This window comes from Leguminivora glycinivorella, chromosome 16 (assembly GCF_023078275.1).
Source record: "Leguminivora glycinivorella isolate SPB_JAAS2020 chromosome 16, LegGlyc_1.1, whole genome shotgun sequence".
In the NCBI taxonomy this organism is placed as follows: Eukaryota; Metazoa; Arthropoda; class Insecta; order Lepidoptera; family Tortricidae; genus Leguminivora; species Leguminivora glycinivorella.
The window spans coordinates 18,244,837-18,260,967 of NC_062986.1; the positions used below are offsets into that span (position 1 = coordinate 18,244,837).

At 34.4% G+C, this 16,131-nt stretch overlaps 1 protein-coding gene across 2 annotated transcripts; it reads left to right on the forward strand.

The window, feature by feature from the left end:
• The first annotated feature begins 1,597 nt into the window (after nucleotides 1-1,597).
• On the forward strand, nucleotides 1,598-14,499 carry LOC125234705. Of its 2 annotated transcripts, XM_048141062.1 has the most exons (5): nucleotides 1,598-2,092; nucleotides 2,184-2,285; nucleotides 8,463-8,543; nucleotides 8,673-8,893; nucleotides 13,879-14,499. In XM_048141062.1, coding segments are annotated over exons 1-5 (519 nt in total). In that variant the 5' UTR covers nucleotides 1,598-2,090; the 3' UTR covers nucleotides 13,992-14,499. The 2 variants fall into 2 exon arrangements, with proteins under 2 accessions (XP_047997019.1, XP_047997018.1); XM_048141061.1 differs by lacking the exon at nucleotides 13,879-14,499 and having other exon boundaries at nucleotides 8,673-9,461.
• Nucleotides 14,500-16,131: the final 1,632 nt, after the last annotated feature.

Below are 16,131 nucleotides of genomic sequence, written 5' to 3' on the forward strand. Positions count from 1 at the left end.
TCATATATCCGGGCTCTCAAACATCGGGCTAAGATTTTTTCTATGTTACATACTATTCAAATTACTTGTCGTCTCTTGAAACAAAGGTGTTTTGAGAGCACTTTATTTGAATCTTCAGTGAATATCAGTTATAAGAACACGTTATAAAATGTATGTTTCTTGAAAAAAGATGCAAAAGCTTAACGCAACTCACTCTCTGAGGTGGCCAGTCCCAGAGTGCGAGTCTCTTCCAAGCGAATGCTCGGTTGACTATGGCGTTTTCACACAACATGTCTGATCAACTCGTCAGCGTCACAGAACATGAATGGACCTCCAAGGTGCTCAACCCCGGCGTAAGGCCGCATTTTACGTGCATCATTTAAGTACAATCCTCTTCAGGCATGGAAATCCATATATATCGACCGCGTATATACAGAGTTTCCCTAAGTATCTGATTCAACATTGCACACAAGTCGGTTGGCCAATTCCGAAAAGTGTGAACGTTGGAGTCCCCGGTCGTCGAGACTCATCAACGTCGTCTATAAGGCGTTTATTTATACGAAGTAACATCAAAAACTTTGATAGTGCGATGTAGACCTATCGTTTATAATAAACGAAGTAAATACCACCTTTTGATTAACAATTGTGGACTTTGTAATTAAACAGTAAAAGTCTGAAACGGCAGAAAATACACTATAGTCTTATTTTGCTATGTCAAGGGGGAATGTAATCAGATCATATTTATTATCATTGATGTTTTACTGCAAGTGCGGCCTCTATTAGTGAGGGATGGTACTAACTAGCTACTTCGTTAATTAGATGCTTCTAAGGCATCGTGTTATCCAATATATTATTATGCTAGGTTGCGCTAATTTCCATAGATGTCGTTCACTATCGTTTCCATAGTAAGGAGCTTCCCTTCAATGGTTCGAACTAAGAAAATCTCATGGGTTCATTTAGTTAAGCACTCAACAAAAGGAGCCTATTTGAGCAAAACAATTATTTCATAATGACTTCGAACTATGTATGTTTATTGGAACAAGAGTTTTAGACTGTTTGTATTAGGAGGATAAATACTTAATAGATGCACATAAATATATTGTAACGTCATTATATATTTGCTCAATTATTACTTTTAATAGCAATAGTCTAAAGTCTTATTTAAAAAATATGGATATTTTTATCTGATATAAACATTTTCATTCATTCATTTAAAGACGAAGAGAAAAAATAATAATAAGCACTTCACAGAAATGTTGGCCATTTTTGAGATTCGAACCCAGGACCATCCATTTTATAGGTACTGTTAAGTACTGCTACTTAGCCGGTCATCAAGGTTCGTGTTGCGAAAATGCAACGTCATATCCATATGTTATTCTAATTAGGTATTCTGCATTGATTGCACTAATTGTTAAAAACAACATCTAACATTTCGTAATTTCGAAACGGATGTAAATTGTTATAGGATACTTGCGTTAGCATAGTATTGGCATAAATATAGGGTTGCCGCCGGCACGTATTTGGTGATTTATGATTATTGGTGATATGATAAAGTAACATTATCATAACTGGGATAAACACCTTAATCTCTTTATTCACTGTTTTGGCTGTTTCATCAGCGCAAAACATACGTTTTAAAACCAATGTTTTCTTGTTAGGTGTTTAACTTATTCTAAGTACACTAAAATAATATGTTTGAATATTGGCTTTTAAACCAAATTGAGAATAATTACAAAAATAATTTAGTAGTATAAATTACTTTAGCAACATGTTATCTTGCCGCTATGGAGTGATTTCTTGAATAAGATTACCTACACCTAAGATACCACTATCACTTAATCACTTAATAAGTGTGCCTCGATTTTGCATTTTAAACACCGTAGTATATTAAGTTAGTCATACAAATGGCTTACATGCATTTATTACGAGTACTAGTAAAATGAGGACTGTGACACCCCTGATTCGTTTAGTAAAATCATCAATAAATTGCTATTAATAAACCATCATTCTAATTGTTTATTCCTTTGCTACTTTGCTCTTTACAGTGCACATTACGTACTCATACGTCTTATAAATAATAAGTTCGAACCACCGTCATTTCTACATATAACATGTAAGTAAGTGTTGTATTTTGTCTTTTTATAAATTATAATACTAGTTGCTCATGTGCAAGGTTTAAAATGATTTTTTTAATTTACTTTTAGGTCGGACTCCGAGTTTGAAACTATTGTACCCCTAAATAACAAGACTGGAGGTGCGAAAGCGAAAAAACCGGTGCAGAAAAGAAAGTCCGATGCTGCTAATAGGTAAAAAGATATGACACCTGCACGTAAGTACTATCAGCCGCAAAAGTGGATGGCAAACTCTAAACAAAATTGGCGTGCACGTTAAACGAACGCAACGTAGCTTCCAAGAAACCTTGTTGGTTTTTTTCCAGCTCACTAGATGGCGTTGAAAGCGAAATTGACGCAAAAAGTAATTTATCTTAATTTTAGAGCCCACTACCTACTACCTACCTACCATTCGAACTGTTCGTTCAATTTTATATTTATTTTTACTTTTTGTAGTTTTTGGTATTTTTTCGTTGGAAAGTAATTACCTAATTACTAATTATTCTTAACATCTGCCATCATTTTACATCACCAACCATTCAGAATTTAAAATAATTCCAAAACACAAATTTCCATAGTCGCCGGCTAGGATTCGAACTGGGAACCTCCTGCATAGCTATCCATGCATCGAACCTCCACACCAAATGACCAATTGAAAAAGCCTACGAAATTAGTCCCTGGTTGTGTCAACATCAACAAATACGAACTTTGTCCGCAACAGCACGATGCTCGACTTGCTATGAGTGGAAGAGAGAGGGCAAATAAGAACAATTCTATGCAATGAAGTAAAACTTAAAATACAGCATGATGATAATTTAATTTTATTATAATTCAAATTAATTCAAATAATATTTTTTATAACTATAAGTTTTTCGATACATTTCATTACTTTTTGTATTAAGAAAAAAAACTTGTAAGGGTACTGAGGGTAGATAGACATTTCCGTCTTATTCGAGTCTTTACTAATTACCTACCTTACAAGTCACGTATAACTCATTCAGTTCATTTCTGTGTCTGGGTATCCTGTTCTTTGCTTTCTTTGTGCCTTTTTTAATTTAACTATGAGTATGAGTTCGCATAATAATATTGACGTAGTCAAAAGATCGCAAATAATTGCGTTGCACGAAGAAGGAGAAACATTTCAGAGATAGCTAGAGAAACCGGTGTGAATGTAAGTAGTTTTATTATTTCCTTACCAATTGGTTTTAGACAATAAATAAGTTGGAATGCTATACAAAATATGGTTATAATTTATGTTTAATTACGTGTTTATAAATTGTTACAGTGGAAAACTGCTAGTTTGTGGATACAACGTTTCCAAATGGAAGGGTCGCTGTCACACCGCCAGAGGTCTGGCAGACCGAGCCTTATAGACCCCTCACAACGTCAGCTTATGGTGAGGGAATATGAGGAAAATGGTTTCAAACCGACAAGCCACTATGCCCGTTTATTTGGCACTTGTGCGGACACGGTTCGTCGAGTTCTTCACAGTGAAGGCTTGCACAATCGCAGGCCTGCTGTTAAGCCTCTTCTCACAGACAGACACAAAACGGCAAGATTACAATTTGCGAAGGATCACTTAGACTACGACTGGAGTAATGTTATCTTCACTGACGAAAAGTCTTTCAGATCAAGTCAACATGGCCGTCTTCATTTATGGCGCAGAAATAATACTCGGTACGATACCAACAATGTCGTGCCTAACATGGAGTCGGGCCGTATTTCGGTGAACATGTGGGGCTGGATGAGTGCAGCAGGGCCGGGGGAGCTCGTCAGGATTCCCAATCGAGCGAATAGCGAAACATATGTGGAAGTGCTAGAGGAAACGTTATTACCTACTGTTCGAAACGTATATCCTGAAGACGAAATGACACAGATAACGTTAGTGCAGGACAATTGCCCTATTCATAATTCGCATACTGTGAAGAGGTGGTTGGAGCAAAATAAAAATGAAGTAAAAGTTATTCCGTGGCCTGCTAGGACGCCCGATTTAAATCCAATTGAGAATGTCTGGGGTGTTATGGTCCAGCGCTGGGATAACGTCAATGAGCGAACCCCCAAAGCATTAGAAAGCTCATTGTTTGCAAATATGGGAAAACATTCGCGGGTCAGATTTTTGTCAAAATCTTGTCGCATCTATGCGTTCCCGTTTGCAAGATGTAATTGACAAAGAAGGGGGTTATACCAAATATTAGTGACATAATCATTTGGCCAGGTCAAGCCTGTAGGTATAACAAAGACTGTTAATCGATGCAACAGTGTGTGTCAAATAAGTGTATAAATAACATTATAATATAAGCCCTCACTTTATATGCCTATACTTAATATGTTAAAATTACATTATTTTTCTATTGAACACGTAAGTAAAAAATATTACCTTTGATTATTTGATAACAAGACTATATTGGAATTAGTGATAATAATTTCAAACTTGACACAATTTATTAATAAGTGGTAATTAAGTAGGTAATTGCCTACCAGTCCTGTAATCCACTCTCGTTTTACCGTACAGGTGAAAGGATTTATAAAGGTGCTTTTTTAAATTTATGTTTAATGTGATTCATTCACTAAATTTTATTTATGCTGGAAATAATGAAAAATTAACAATCTTAGTTCTCCTTTATTTCACATATTACCTACAATACCTACATTTTTAATTGGGGTGAGGCTTCAATCCTTTTCCGATCGGAAATGCAACTTAAGCCTAAACCTTAATAAAATGTTGGGTAATTTGCCATCCGGCTGTAAATTAGACCATTTAATATGTTATAAAAATAGCGGTTAATAATATAGTTAACACCCAAAATAAAGTTTTAAACCACTGCTCAAACAGTAAGGTTAAATGGTGGAAATTTTATACATATTAGAAAGATATTTGTAATTTATTTACACATGTCAACACCCGAGGTATTAGATTATTAATCTAGGCTGTTATTTAGAAGTAAATAAATAACTTAATATATATATCTTGTTTTTAAGATAAGAACCTTTAGGGTAAAATAAAATGTGTAATTGCAGTTATTCTCTGAAGATAATGCTGTATACCTTATTTTGCCGTTGTCGTCTTTTTTAATACTTTGTATAAGGTTTTAGGCAATTATAAAAGTGAACATTATCGTGACCAGCAGGCCGATTTTTGAGTCTCACGCGTTCGAATTCAGAAAATTGTCACTGAAAATAATAAACAAGTCACCGTTTTCAACCGGTATTTTAGTGACAAAATCCCGTATGCGAGATTCAAAAATCGACCTCCAGGTATTAGTAAAAAATAAATGAAAATAAATACAATAATGAAAACAACAGCGTTTAGTTATTTCTGGTTGTTTATATATATACAGAGTGGGGCCTGTAACAAAGGCGAAGAATTGAACTCTAGGCTATTCTCCTTATACTGATCAACATTTGTTCGGCGACTTTTAAAAATAACTTGTATTTTGATTTTTATCACCCTTGAAAGTTTTTTCTAAGAGATAATGTATTGCGAATTCTGTTAAGTCTAAAGTGTGACAGACAACGTCAATGACAACAATAATGGCGTACATTGAAGCTAATATTTATTTTGTATGAAAAATTAAAAATTTAAAGACTTCATAATTTTTAAAAGTCACTGAACAAATGTTGATCAGTATAAGGAGAATAGCCTACAGTTCAATTCTTCGCCTTTGTTACAGGCCCCACTCTGTATGTGTAATAGTTATTTGTTTTTTGTTTTAATATTGGAATCCAACTTTGCCAAGGGGGCAAAGTTCTGTTGTTGTTTAACCGCACGTGCCAATATTGATACCCGAGCAAGCGAAAGATTCCAATATTGAACCGCGAGCGTAGCGAGAGGTTCAAAAAGTGGAATCTTGAGCGTTGCGAGGGTTTCAAGGCACGAAGGTTAAACAAACTTTGCCACCGAGTGAAACACAAAATTTTTCACCACACCAACACGAACAAAATACAGACTATAAAACATCAAACTAAATCAAATCCGTCAATTTATTCGATATTTAGGATTCAAAATCATCATTTTTAGGTAAATTCTAAGGCAAGACATCAAGTTAAAATTTGTATGAAATTACTTTGCACTCTTGGATAACGGATAGCAAATTTCATTTTATCCACAAGAGTGCAAAGTAATTTCATACAAATTTTAACTTGATGCCTTGAGCTGGCTGGTAGAATTTACCTACAAATAATTATTTTTAAATCATAAATATTGAATAGATTGCTGGATTTGATTTAAATTGATGTTTTATAGTCAGTATTTTGTTCGTGTTGGTGTGGTGAAAAATTTTATGATTTTTATGAAGTAAATTAAATGATCGTATTAACGATATACCATCCATACTACCTAATATTATAAATGGGAAAGTGTGTTTGTCTCTGTTTGTTTCTCCGCCTTTCACGGTAAAATGGAACGGATAGTTGAAGGGTTGCAGAGTGACACAGGCTACTTTTCGTGTATTTCCAACCCCGGTCTCTTCCCTAAAATGGATTGAGTATGGAGCATTCCGCAATTTTCAAATTTAACTCGAGCGAAGCCGCGGGCAAAAGCTAGTATTGTATAATGCTCATATTACCTATATAAGTTAATAACTTTAATCATAGACATAAAAAATAATAAAAAATACCTGAAGTATCATGCAATAATTGGTAACTTAAATTTTCCCGTTACATGGAACTACCCGAGGTTTGAAACGAACTATAGTTAATTTACTAACAAACTAAAATAGAAAACCTTGTTTATATAAACGTATAATATAAACATTATTATATACTTTTTAAAACATTATTATTTTACAGCTATTTAAACTGGGATGTCTCAGTAACTCACTGAGAAAGAACCAACATATACTATAACTATTCTACAAAAAAAATATAGAAATCTTTCCCTGATAGGTATCACAATGTCTGATAACTTTGTTTACACACATTAGAATTAATACCTATGTGAGATCAGACCCTTTAGCACAATTTGCCTTGTCGCGCGCGAGTCCATACATAAAGCGCGACTTCAAGTATGGACTCGCGCGCGACAAGGCAAGTTGTGCTAGAGGGGCAGGTGGAGCATTAAGACAGGGATACTCGTTAATAAAGGAAACTTGATTTTTTTTTTAATGTCCGTTCCATACTTCCAATAGTTAGTAATGTAATGACTTGAAAAGTAATAATAATATTACCCTCAACTAGAGTGTAGTAAATAAGACAATAAATAAGTAAATTATTTTAATCTCAACTTTAACCAGCAAGTAATAAAAACACGAAAAATCAAGAGATACTTTTCTGAAGTAAAATCGCGGTAGTATAAAAAATTTCGGAAGAATAACATTAACATTATTATTATGCCAATTTCAACCTTATCCTGTAGTCATTAGAAGAGTTTGAGAACAGACCACTGAGACGACATAGATTACGGATTGCATTGAAGTAATGCAAGGCAAATTTTCGACAAGGTTGTCAACTCAACTGGTAGCCTAGGGGAACAGAGCACTGGTTATACGAAGGGTCGGGCGCTTGGTGTTCCGAGTTCAAATCCTGGCAGTGGCGCTAAGTGTGATGTCTTTTTGTATGATGTTTGGCTGGAAGCCGACAAAATATTATAAAATTAAAAACGAGCAAATATGTATCCAGAAACGACGGTTGCTAGAAAAGTAATTGGTTGGTGCGGGCGGTGGGGGGAGGCACGGTGAGGGAGAACCGGCTCGGGCGAGCACACATCACGTGACGCGCTCGCCGTTGACCGATGGTCTTTAGGGTTTAATTTCTCTGCAGTTTACATTATCCGATCCGATATCGGACGTCGGAAGGTATGGAATATCGGTCCTACATCCGATATCGGATTGGACAATGTGAAAACGCACTAATGAGGGTGCCACCGCCACTGGACGATTAACTTAGTAGTATTTAAAGACAAAGGCATATTTAGAAAAACTCATAACAAAAATTTATAAACGATTTCTACCTCTCCCTAATGTGGTTTTACCCACGGTGACTAAGTGACATTCGTTTGAAATTAAAATATAAAAAAATGTATTTTAAACGACAATGAACATAAAAACTCGTAATAATTTAATGAATTTCTTTATTTATTAGCAAATTCACCTACATTAACCTTTTTTGGTCAACAACGCCATCTAATTTTCTATCTATACACTACTCCATTCTTGCTTTCAACGCCATCTAGTTTTCTATCTATACACTACTCCATTCTTGCTACAGACGTTGATATGCAAAATTGACCCTTAGGCTTTCCATGCACTTTTTCGGCTGATAGTACCTACTTACATATTGTATGCGTTGCATACGTAAATTGTTTTTGATTATTACGTTTTATTTTACCTACTTACATTATGAATTTAAATTTACAAATTGTTAAAATATTTTCAGGTCCGATTCAGAACGAGAGTGGGAAGAAATTGACGCGGGGACCAAGAAGGTGAAGAAGCCTCGCCAGGCGAAATCTCCTAGGTATGTTACACATTTAAAATATGCATCTATTCGATTATTATAATTGTGACACCCACCTATGTTGTAATCTGAAAAATATTTTTTGTTGCCTTGTTTTGCATTACTTATATTTTATTGTATTATTTACAGGACTACTAGTGGAGCGTCTAAGAAAAAGACTGCCAGCAACCCCTTCGACGTCTTCGAGCTATTTCCTGATGACGAGGCATTTGCGAAAAATTGCCCTACACCAGACCAGCTACGCTCGTCTATAACTCAACGCGTGGCTGATGGATTGACTCGGCGTGCTGCTGATCTTGAGGGGGAGTTTTTCTTGGAGCTGCGAGTATACAACACCGCCGATATACGCAGTGAGTTAGCGGAGCATAAGTGGAAAAAGGCCCTTCTGGCAGTTAAAGCGCAAATAAATAACGATACTCCTCAGTGGGAATATCTACAAAAACTCACAAAGCATTTAAGAACTCTTTTTGACGATGCTGAAGTTACATTTTTTCACAACAAAAAAGGTTAAAAATTCAGCATTGTCAAAAATAATTTTTAAGTGTATATTTTGAACTGTATTCGGATACCACACATATACATATAGGTACTTACTTTAGTTAGATAAATACTTATTTTACTGTTTTATACGCGAATTTAGTTAGGTGGAACTAAAATGCCTTTTTGCTCTGCCTGTTCAATCCAAGTTCTGAAAAATAAATGGGTTGGTCATTTGAGAAGTACTAAACACAAAAATAATTCTTTAGTGGCAGTAACTGATGGCGTAATTGAGATTTCGTCTGCCTTTCAGGGTCGTATATCATCTTATAGAGTTTTCGGATCTGAAGAGCTAGAATTTGCTATACCTGAACAGTTTTTAGATAATTTAACGTCGAAACTAGAAAATATTATAAAACAGTGTTTGATAAAGCACGTGTGTTTAAAAAATCAATTTCGAGTATTTTGGAAACTTTCTTTTATTTAAGAACAACCGGCAGGAAACAAAGTCGTTTACGACAAAAAACTTCACAGTACATCAAAACTATACATTTTCTGAGTTATACCAAAAAGTTATAAACGACATAAAAAATAACATTGAAAATTTTGAGCAGCGCGATAGTGGATGGACTTTCTTATCTAATTTATATTTAGAGGTTAATGTTAACAAATACCAGCCTCTGAAAGGATCTTCTTACATAGATTTACCTAAGTCTATTAAAAACAAGAAAGCTTGTATTAACATACAGAATAAAGATGAATATTGTTTTCTGTGGAGTATTGTTGCTGCGCTTTATCCCTCAAAAAATCACAAAGAGCGTACGGCCTCATACCCCTACTTTAAAGACGTGTTGAATATTGATGGTCTCAGTTTTCCCATAACTTTCTCTGATATTGGTATGTTTGAGCATAAAAATGTGGGTTTAAGTATTAATGTGTATTCTTTAATGGATAATCGTACAGTGACAGGACCTATTTATAGATCTCAATATAAAAGGAGTAAGAAAATTAATTTACTTTTAATAGAGAAAGGAAATAAATCGCACTACGTTTTAATAAATAATTTGTCTCGATTGGTTCGTTCCCAAATAACTAAACATCATGGTAAACTTTACTTTTGTGAAGATTGCCTCTTATTTTTTCCTTCCCTAGACAAGTTTGAAAGTCACTCCTGTAGTGGAATCGCCACTGTACTCCCGGAAAGAGGTACATATCTACAATTTAAACATTATGAACGTCACTATAATGTTCCTTTTGTAGTTTATTGTGACTTTGAAACAATTCTTAGGCCATTTCAATCATGTGAGCCTGAAAAGGAACCTCAGGGAAGTTTCACTGTAAATAAACAAATGCATATACCCGCAGCTTTTGCCTATAACATAGTCTGCTCTTATGATCAACGCTTAAATAGATTTATTCAATACAGAGGACCCGACTGTGTTTCTAAATTTTTAAAATATTTATACAGACATGTTGAAGATATTTATAAAATATTGCGTGAAGAAGTGCCTATGATTTTCACAGAAACAAATGCTTTAGCCCACAAAAATGCTCAGACATGCCACATTTGCCTGACTGCTTTATTTGGCGACAACGTAAGAGATCACTGCCACTTAACTGGTGTTTATCGTGGGGCCGCTCATCAATACTGTAACTTACGTTATAGTGTTCCCAAATTTATTCCTGTTTTCTTTCATAACTTAGCAGGATATGATGCGCACTTGTTTATAAAGGAGTTATGCGAGGATGTAGGTTCAAAGGTGCAAATAATTGCGAAGAACAAGGAAAACTATATATCCTTCAGTAAGTTTTTAAAGATGCCTGACGATCAGTATGTGCGGATACGATTTGTAGATTCGTTTAAATTCCTAGATACAAGTTTAGAAAAATTAGCGAAGGGACTTGCTAAGGCAGACTTTTCTCACTTACGATTGTTTTTCCTGATGAAATCAAATTTGACCTATTGACTAGAAAAGGTGTTTATCCTTATGACTATATAACATGTTGGGACACGTTTGCCGAGACTGAATTACCTTCGCAGGATTTATTTTATAACTCGTTAACTTCGGAGAACATAAGTGATGAGGATTATGTGCATGCGCAAACTGTATGGAATACATTTAATATAAAAAATCTTGGTCAATATACGGATCTTTACCTTCAGACCGACGTTTTACTTTTATCAGACATCTTTGAAAATTTTCGGCGAAATTGTATGGTTAGTTATCGACTAGATCCTGCGTTCTATTTAACCTCCCTAGTCTTTCATTCGATGCAATGTTACTAATGACTGGTATTAAATTAGAGCTAATATCAGACCTAGAAATCATTCGCTTTATTCAAAAAGGGATTCGAGGAGGGATTTGTATGTGTTCAACTAGACATTCCATTGCAAATAATCAGTATATGAAAACCTACGATAACAAATCACCTGATTCGTTTCTCATATACATAGATTGTAATAATTTGTACGGGTATGCAATGTCACAACCGCTGCCTGTGTCAGATTTTCGTTTTTTGGATGACTTTGAAATTTCACACCTAGATATTACATCGGTTTCAGACGACGCGGAATTTGGGTATATACTTGAGGTTGACTTGCTATATCCGCAATATTTACATCATGACCACAACGACTATCCTTTTTGCGCAGAAAAGTTTGTTCCTCCGGGAGGAAAAATACAAAATTAATTCCAAATTTGTTCGATAAATATGAGTACGTAATTCATTACGAGCATCTAAAAACATGCCTCAAAAACGGTTTGGTTATTAAGAAAATACATCGTGTACTCACTTTTAAACAAAATTCTTTTTTAAAGAAATACATAGACTTAAATACAGAGTTGCGGAAAAATGCGAAAACCCAATTTCAACAGGACCTATTTAAACTAATGAACAATTCGATATTCGGAAAAACTCTTGAGGATTGTGAACGACGCGTTGACGTAAAACTGGTCAACCAGTGGTATGACGAACGAAACAGCACTAAAAAGGTTACTTGTGGCGGTACTTTAATAGCAAGACCCAATTTTCATAGCGCCACAGTGCTCACTGACAACTTGGTAGCCATTCAAATGAAGCCAGAAAGAGTTGTATTGGATAAACCCATTTACATAGGATTCTCGGTATTAGAACTATCCAAAAACCATATGTACAAATTTCACTACTCGGTAATAAAACCCCACTATAGTGATCGCGTTCGCCTCTGTTATTCTGATACTGACAGTTTCATTTATGAAATTAAAACTAGAGACTTTTACCAAGACTTAAGAACACATTTCTTAGATTTCTTTGATACGAGTAATTACAGTCCTTTAAATGATTTCCAGATTCCTTTGCGTAATAAAAAGATTCCGGGACTATTCAAAGATGAGCTAGAAGGATCACTTATAACAGAGTTTGTAGGATTGCGGTCTAAGGCTGTATTGTATAACTAGTACACACCCGAAAAAGGGCTTTGTAAAAAAAGCAAAAGGTACTAAGGCTGGTGCCATCAAAGATTTGACACTGGAAAATTACAAAGACGTACTTTTAAACGATAAAATCATTCGAAAAAAGAATATTTTGTTTAAAACTATCAAACATGACATCTTCACTCAAACGGTCAACAAAGTTGCTTTATGTAATAAAGATGATAAACGAATTATTTTATCAGACAAAGTTTCAACTATGGCATGGGGTAATAGTTCTTTTTTGTAGATCCGAAACAAATAATGGAAAAGTTGTAACTAAAAGTAAGTGCTGAATATTATATGTTGTAGCGAATTTCAATGTACTATTTCAATTGTATTTACCGTGAAAGTGTTTCAAACTGTTATTAAACTTAGTTAACACAGTTAATCATGAAAAAAATTACACTTTATTTTAGCAGGATGAGGGATATCCACTTATACTCTGCTAACTCACTGCATTGGAAAATAAATATATATATATATAATAACGCACGTCTGTATTTTATGCTTTTATTTTGTATACTTATCTAATAAACGTATAAAAAATATGTGTTCAGTTTATTTCTTCTTATACACTCCCATACTTTCCATTTTTACAGGGTGTAACCAAAATACTGATCAAGCGTTTAAGAATGTATTCAATATAGTACCTATTGTACAAATAATTATGTTATTTTTAAGTAGCTTTAACAATGTTTCCCAGTGAAAATAATGTAAAAAGATGAATACATTCTTAAAAGGATGACAATTATTTTTGTTATAAGTTTCCTACTCAAAAGCCTGAGTGCTGTAGATTCATTTTTCTTTAAGGAAGTACAGAGCTATACCTATCTTATAGTAAATAATAGTTGCAAGTGCGCTCTGTGAGTAACTTTCACTCAGTGTTATAAATTATAATTAAATACATCAATTTCTTACTAATGATAATGAGTAAGTATACAAAGGTGTTAATTTTGCTCATCACATGTGAGTCTCTTCTTTTGAGCTGTTTGATAAATCAATTAACGCCGACAAGTAACAAGAAGCTTATCTACCTAACCTGTATATATTGCATAGCTGAATAGAGTCTAATTTCTTGGCGCGTGCATGCCTACGCTGGCAAAAGCAGGTCAACAACATTATTGGAAAACTGCAATACTGACATTCTCTATATTGTTATAATGTTCGCATGTTCGCATTTATGAATTTGATACAATAAGAAGTGGTCGTTCAAGTAATAAGTTCAAGTAAGTAATTATTTTATTTTTATTATATACTTTTAGTAAATATTATGTGATAATTTAAATACATTATTATTATATATTTATTTAAACTTTATTTTACAAAAGAAAAACTTAAAATTACAAGAGGTAGATTTAATGCTTAATAGTAAGGCTTTATTAAAGGTAATACTTATTGTGTTACAGTTTCAACATGTGCGAACATTGTGACCCCGAGGATCCTTTTACCCATGCTCAAGAGTGGAACACCCAGACATTTGAAGACGCATATCCAGAACTTGCCAACAAGCATGACGTGACCATTACAGCACCATCAATAGAAACACCCAACAAAAAGAAAATAAAAACTAAACAGCGTGCTCCAAAACGTAAATTAAAATCATCCACTACTTTTGTGAAATGTAGAAAATCCGTTGCTGAGGGACCCCGTCTGATACAAATAAAAATCATCGGCTTACGTAACGGGCAGGAAAGCCAGGCAGAGAGTGATGATGAAGAAAATATGATCTTTAGTGCTCAATATATAGCCAGCGAACCAGTGGACAATGTTGTGGATTCGGCATACAGTTTAATAAATCAAATCTCTAAATCAATGTTACAAGAAAATTTCTGAGTTTATTGTTAAGGTTAAAAATGTATGTGTGCGTAAAATAAAAAAATAAAAAATGGGTCTTTCATTACAGACTTTTATTTATTATCATTAAAACATAATACAGTGCTTATTTCTAAAATAGTAAACATCGTTATAAATCTTGTGCAGACACAATAGTATCAAAATACCACTTTTTAATACATATAACATTTTTTAAAGCACATTTTTAGGGTTCCGTAGCCAAAATGGCAAAAACGGAACCCTTATAGTTTCGTCATGTCCGTCTGTCCGTCTGTCCGTCTGTCCGTCTGTCCGTCTGTCACAGCCGATTTACTCGGAAACTATAAGTACTACAGTGATGAAATTTGATGGGAATATGTGTTGTATGAACCGCTACAAAATTATGACACTAAATAGTAAAAAAAAAGAATTGGGGTGGGGCCCCCATACATGTAACTGAGGGATGAAAATTTTTTTTTTCGATGTACATACCCGTGTGGGGTATCAATGGAAAGGTCTTTTAAAATGATATAAAGTTTTCTAAAAAACATTTTTCTTAAAGTGAACGGTTTTTGAGATATCAGCTCTCAAAGTCGTAAAAAGTATGTCCCCCCCCCTCTATTTTTATAACTACGGGGTATAAAATTCTAAAAAAAATAGAGGTGATGCATGCTAATTAACTCTTTCAACGATTTTTGGTTTGATCAAAGTATCTCTTATAGTTTTTGAGATAGGTTGATTTAACTGTAATTTTGGTTGCTGCTACGGAACCCTTTGTGCGCGAGCCCGACTCGCACTTGGCCGGTTTTTTTTTTTCATGATGCAGGCAGTTATATGCACTAGACTTATTACAATATTTTTCATGCAAATGTAGAAAATTAGGACAATCTTGTTCACCTAAATCTATTACAGCACAATTAGCACACAAATCTTTAACCCACTTAATTTTTTCCGCTCCTTTTACATAAATGTTCTTGTTATTTAAATGGTTCACAATCATTCTTTTAAATTCTCTGTGATCGACAAATCCTTCCCTCCATAAAATCCCGTGGTTTTTTTCTAACCATATTACTCTTTTTCTTTCTTGCTGAGATAAATGAGAAAACGTGTAGGGTGGTTTTATTAAAAAGACTTGCGTGTATTCTTTAGTACTAAGTGCGAATTCCTTTATTATAAAATCGTTATTTAATGATTTAAATCCTTGAACATCCACGAATAAGCTTTTAGTGCTCATGATATTTTCCTTGTTATATTGCTAAGAGGTCTATACTCTATAATGCTATCATTCAAAATAAGACAATACGCAGATGTTTGATCGGGTATATCCTCACTGCACTCTATTTCAACTCTGATGTCAACAACACCCGATTTTAAAGTGTCACTTTGTCTTGAACAATCCACGAAAAACAATGGTGCTATTTCTTTGAAATCGTAAGGATTTAACAAGGGTGCCTGACTACGATTATAGTAGGACTGTTGGAATTTAGAATATTGCTCGTATAATATAGCATACTTCTCATCGGAAAAACTAACATTCAAATTTTCATAAGGATAATATATAGAATTCAAGAAAACTTTAACCTCTCTCAAGTTACAATGATCGAAATGTGTTATATCTTTGTCGGACGCATTTTTCCTACCAGTTTTCAAACCAACTATAACATACCGAGGTTTTTCGATTTGAGATGAAGTTTTAATAGCCCAAGAGTGCTTGGAAGTTTTTGGCAGCAGTGGATATTCGAAGAGGTCCCAGTTTCTGAACGCAATTTGTATTGCACGATCTTTTTCCACATATTTAAGAAGATTCAGTCTTTCCCGATCGGAAACCTTAATATGAGGCATACGCC

What these genes read in the sequence shown, in the direction of transcription:
- LOC125234705 (XM_048141061.1), top strand. An exon ending in AAGTCCGATGCTGCTAATAG is followed by an intron (nt 2,286 to 8,462) that starts GTAAAAAGATAT and finishes AAATATTTTCAG; the next exon opens with GTCCGATTCAGAACGAGAGT. An exon ending in CGCCAGGCGAAATCTCCTAG is followed by an intron (nt 8,544 to 8,672) that starts GTATGTTACACA and finishes TATTATTTACAG; the next exon opens with GACTACTAGTGGAGCGTCTA.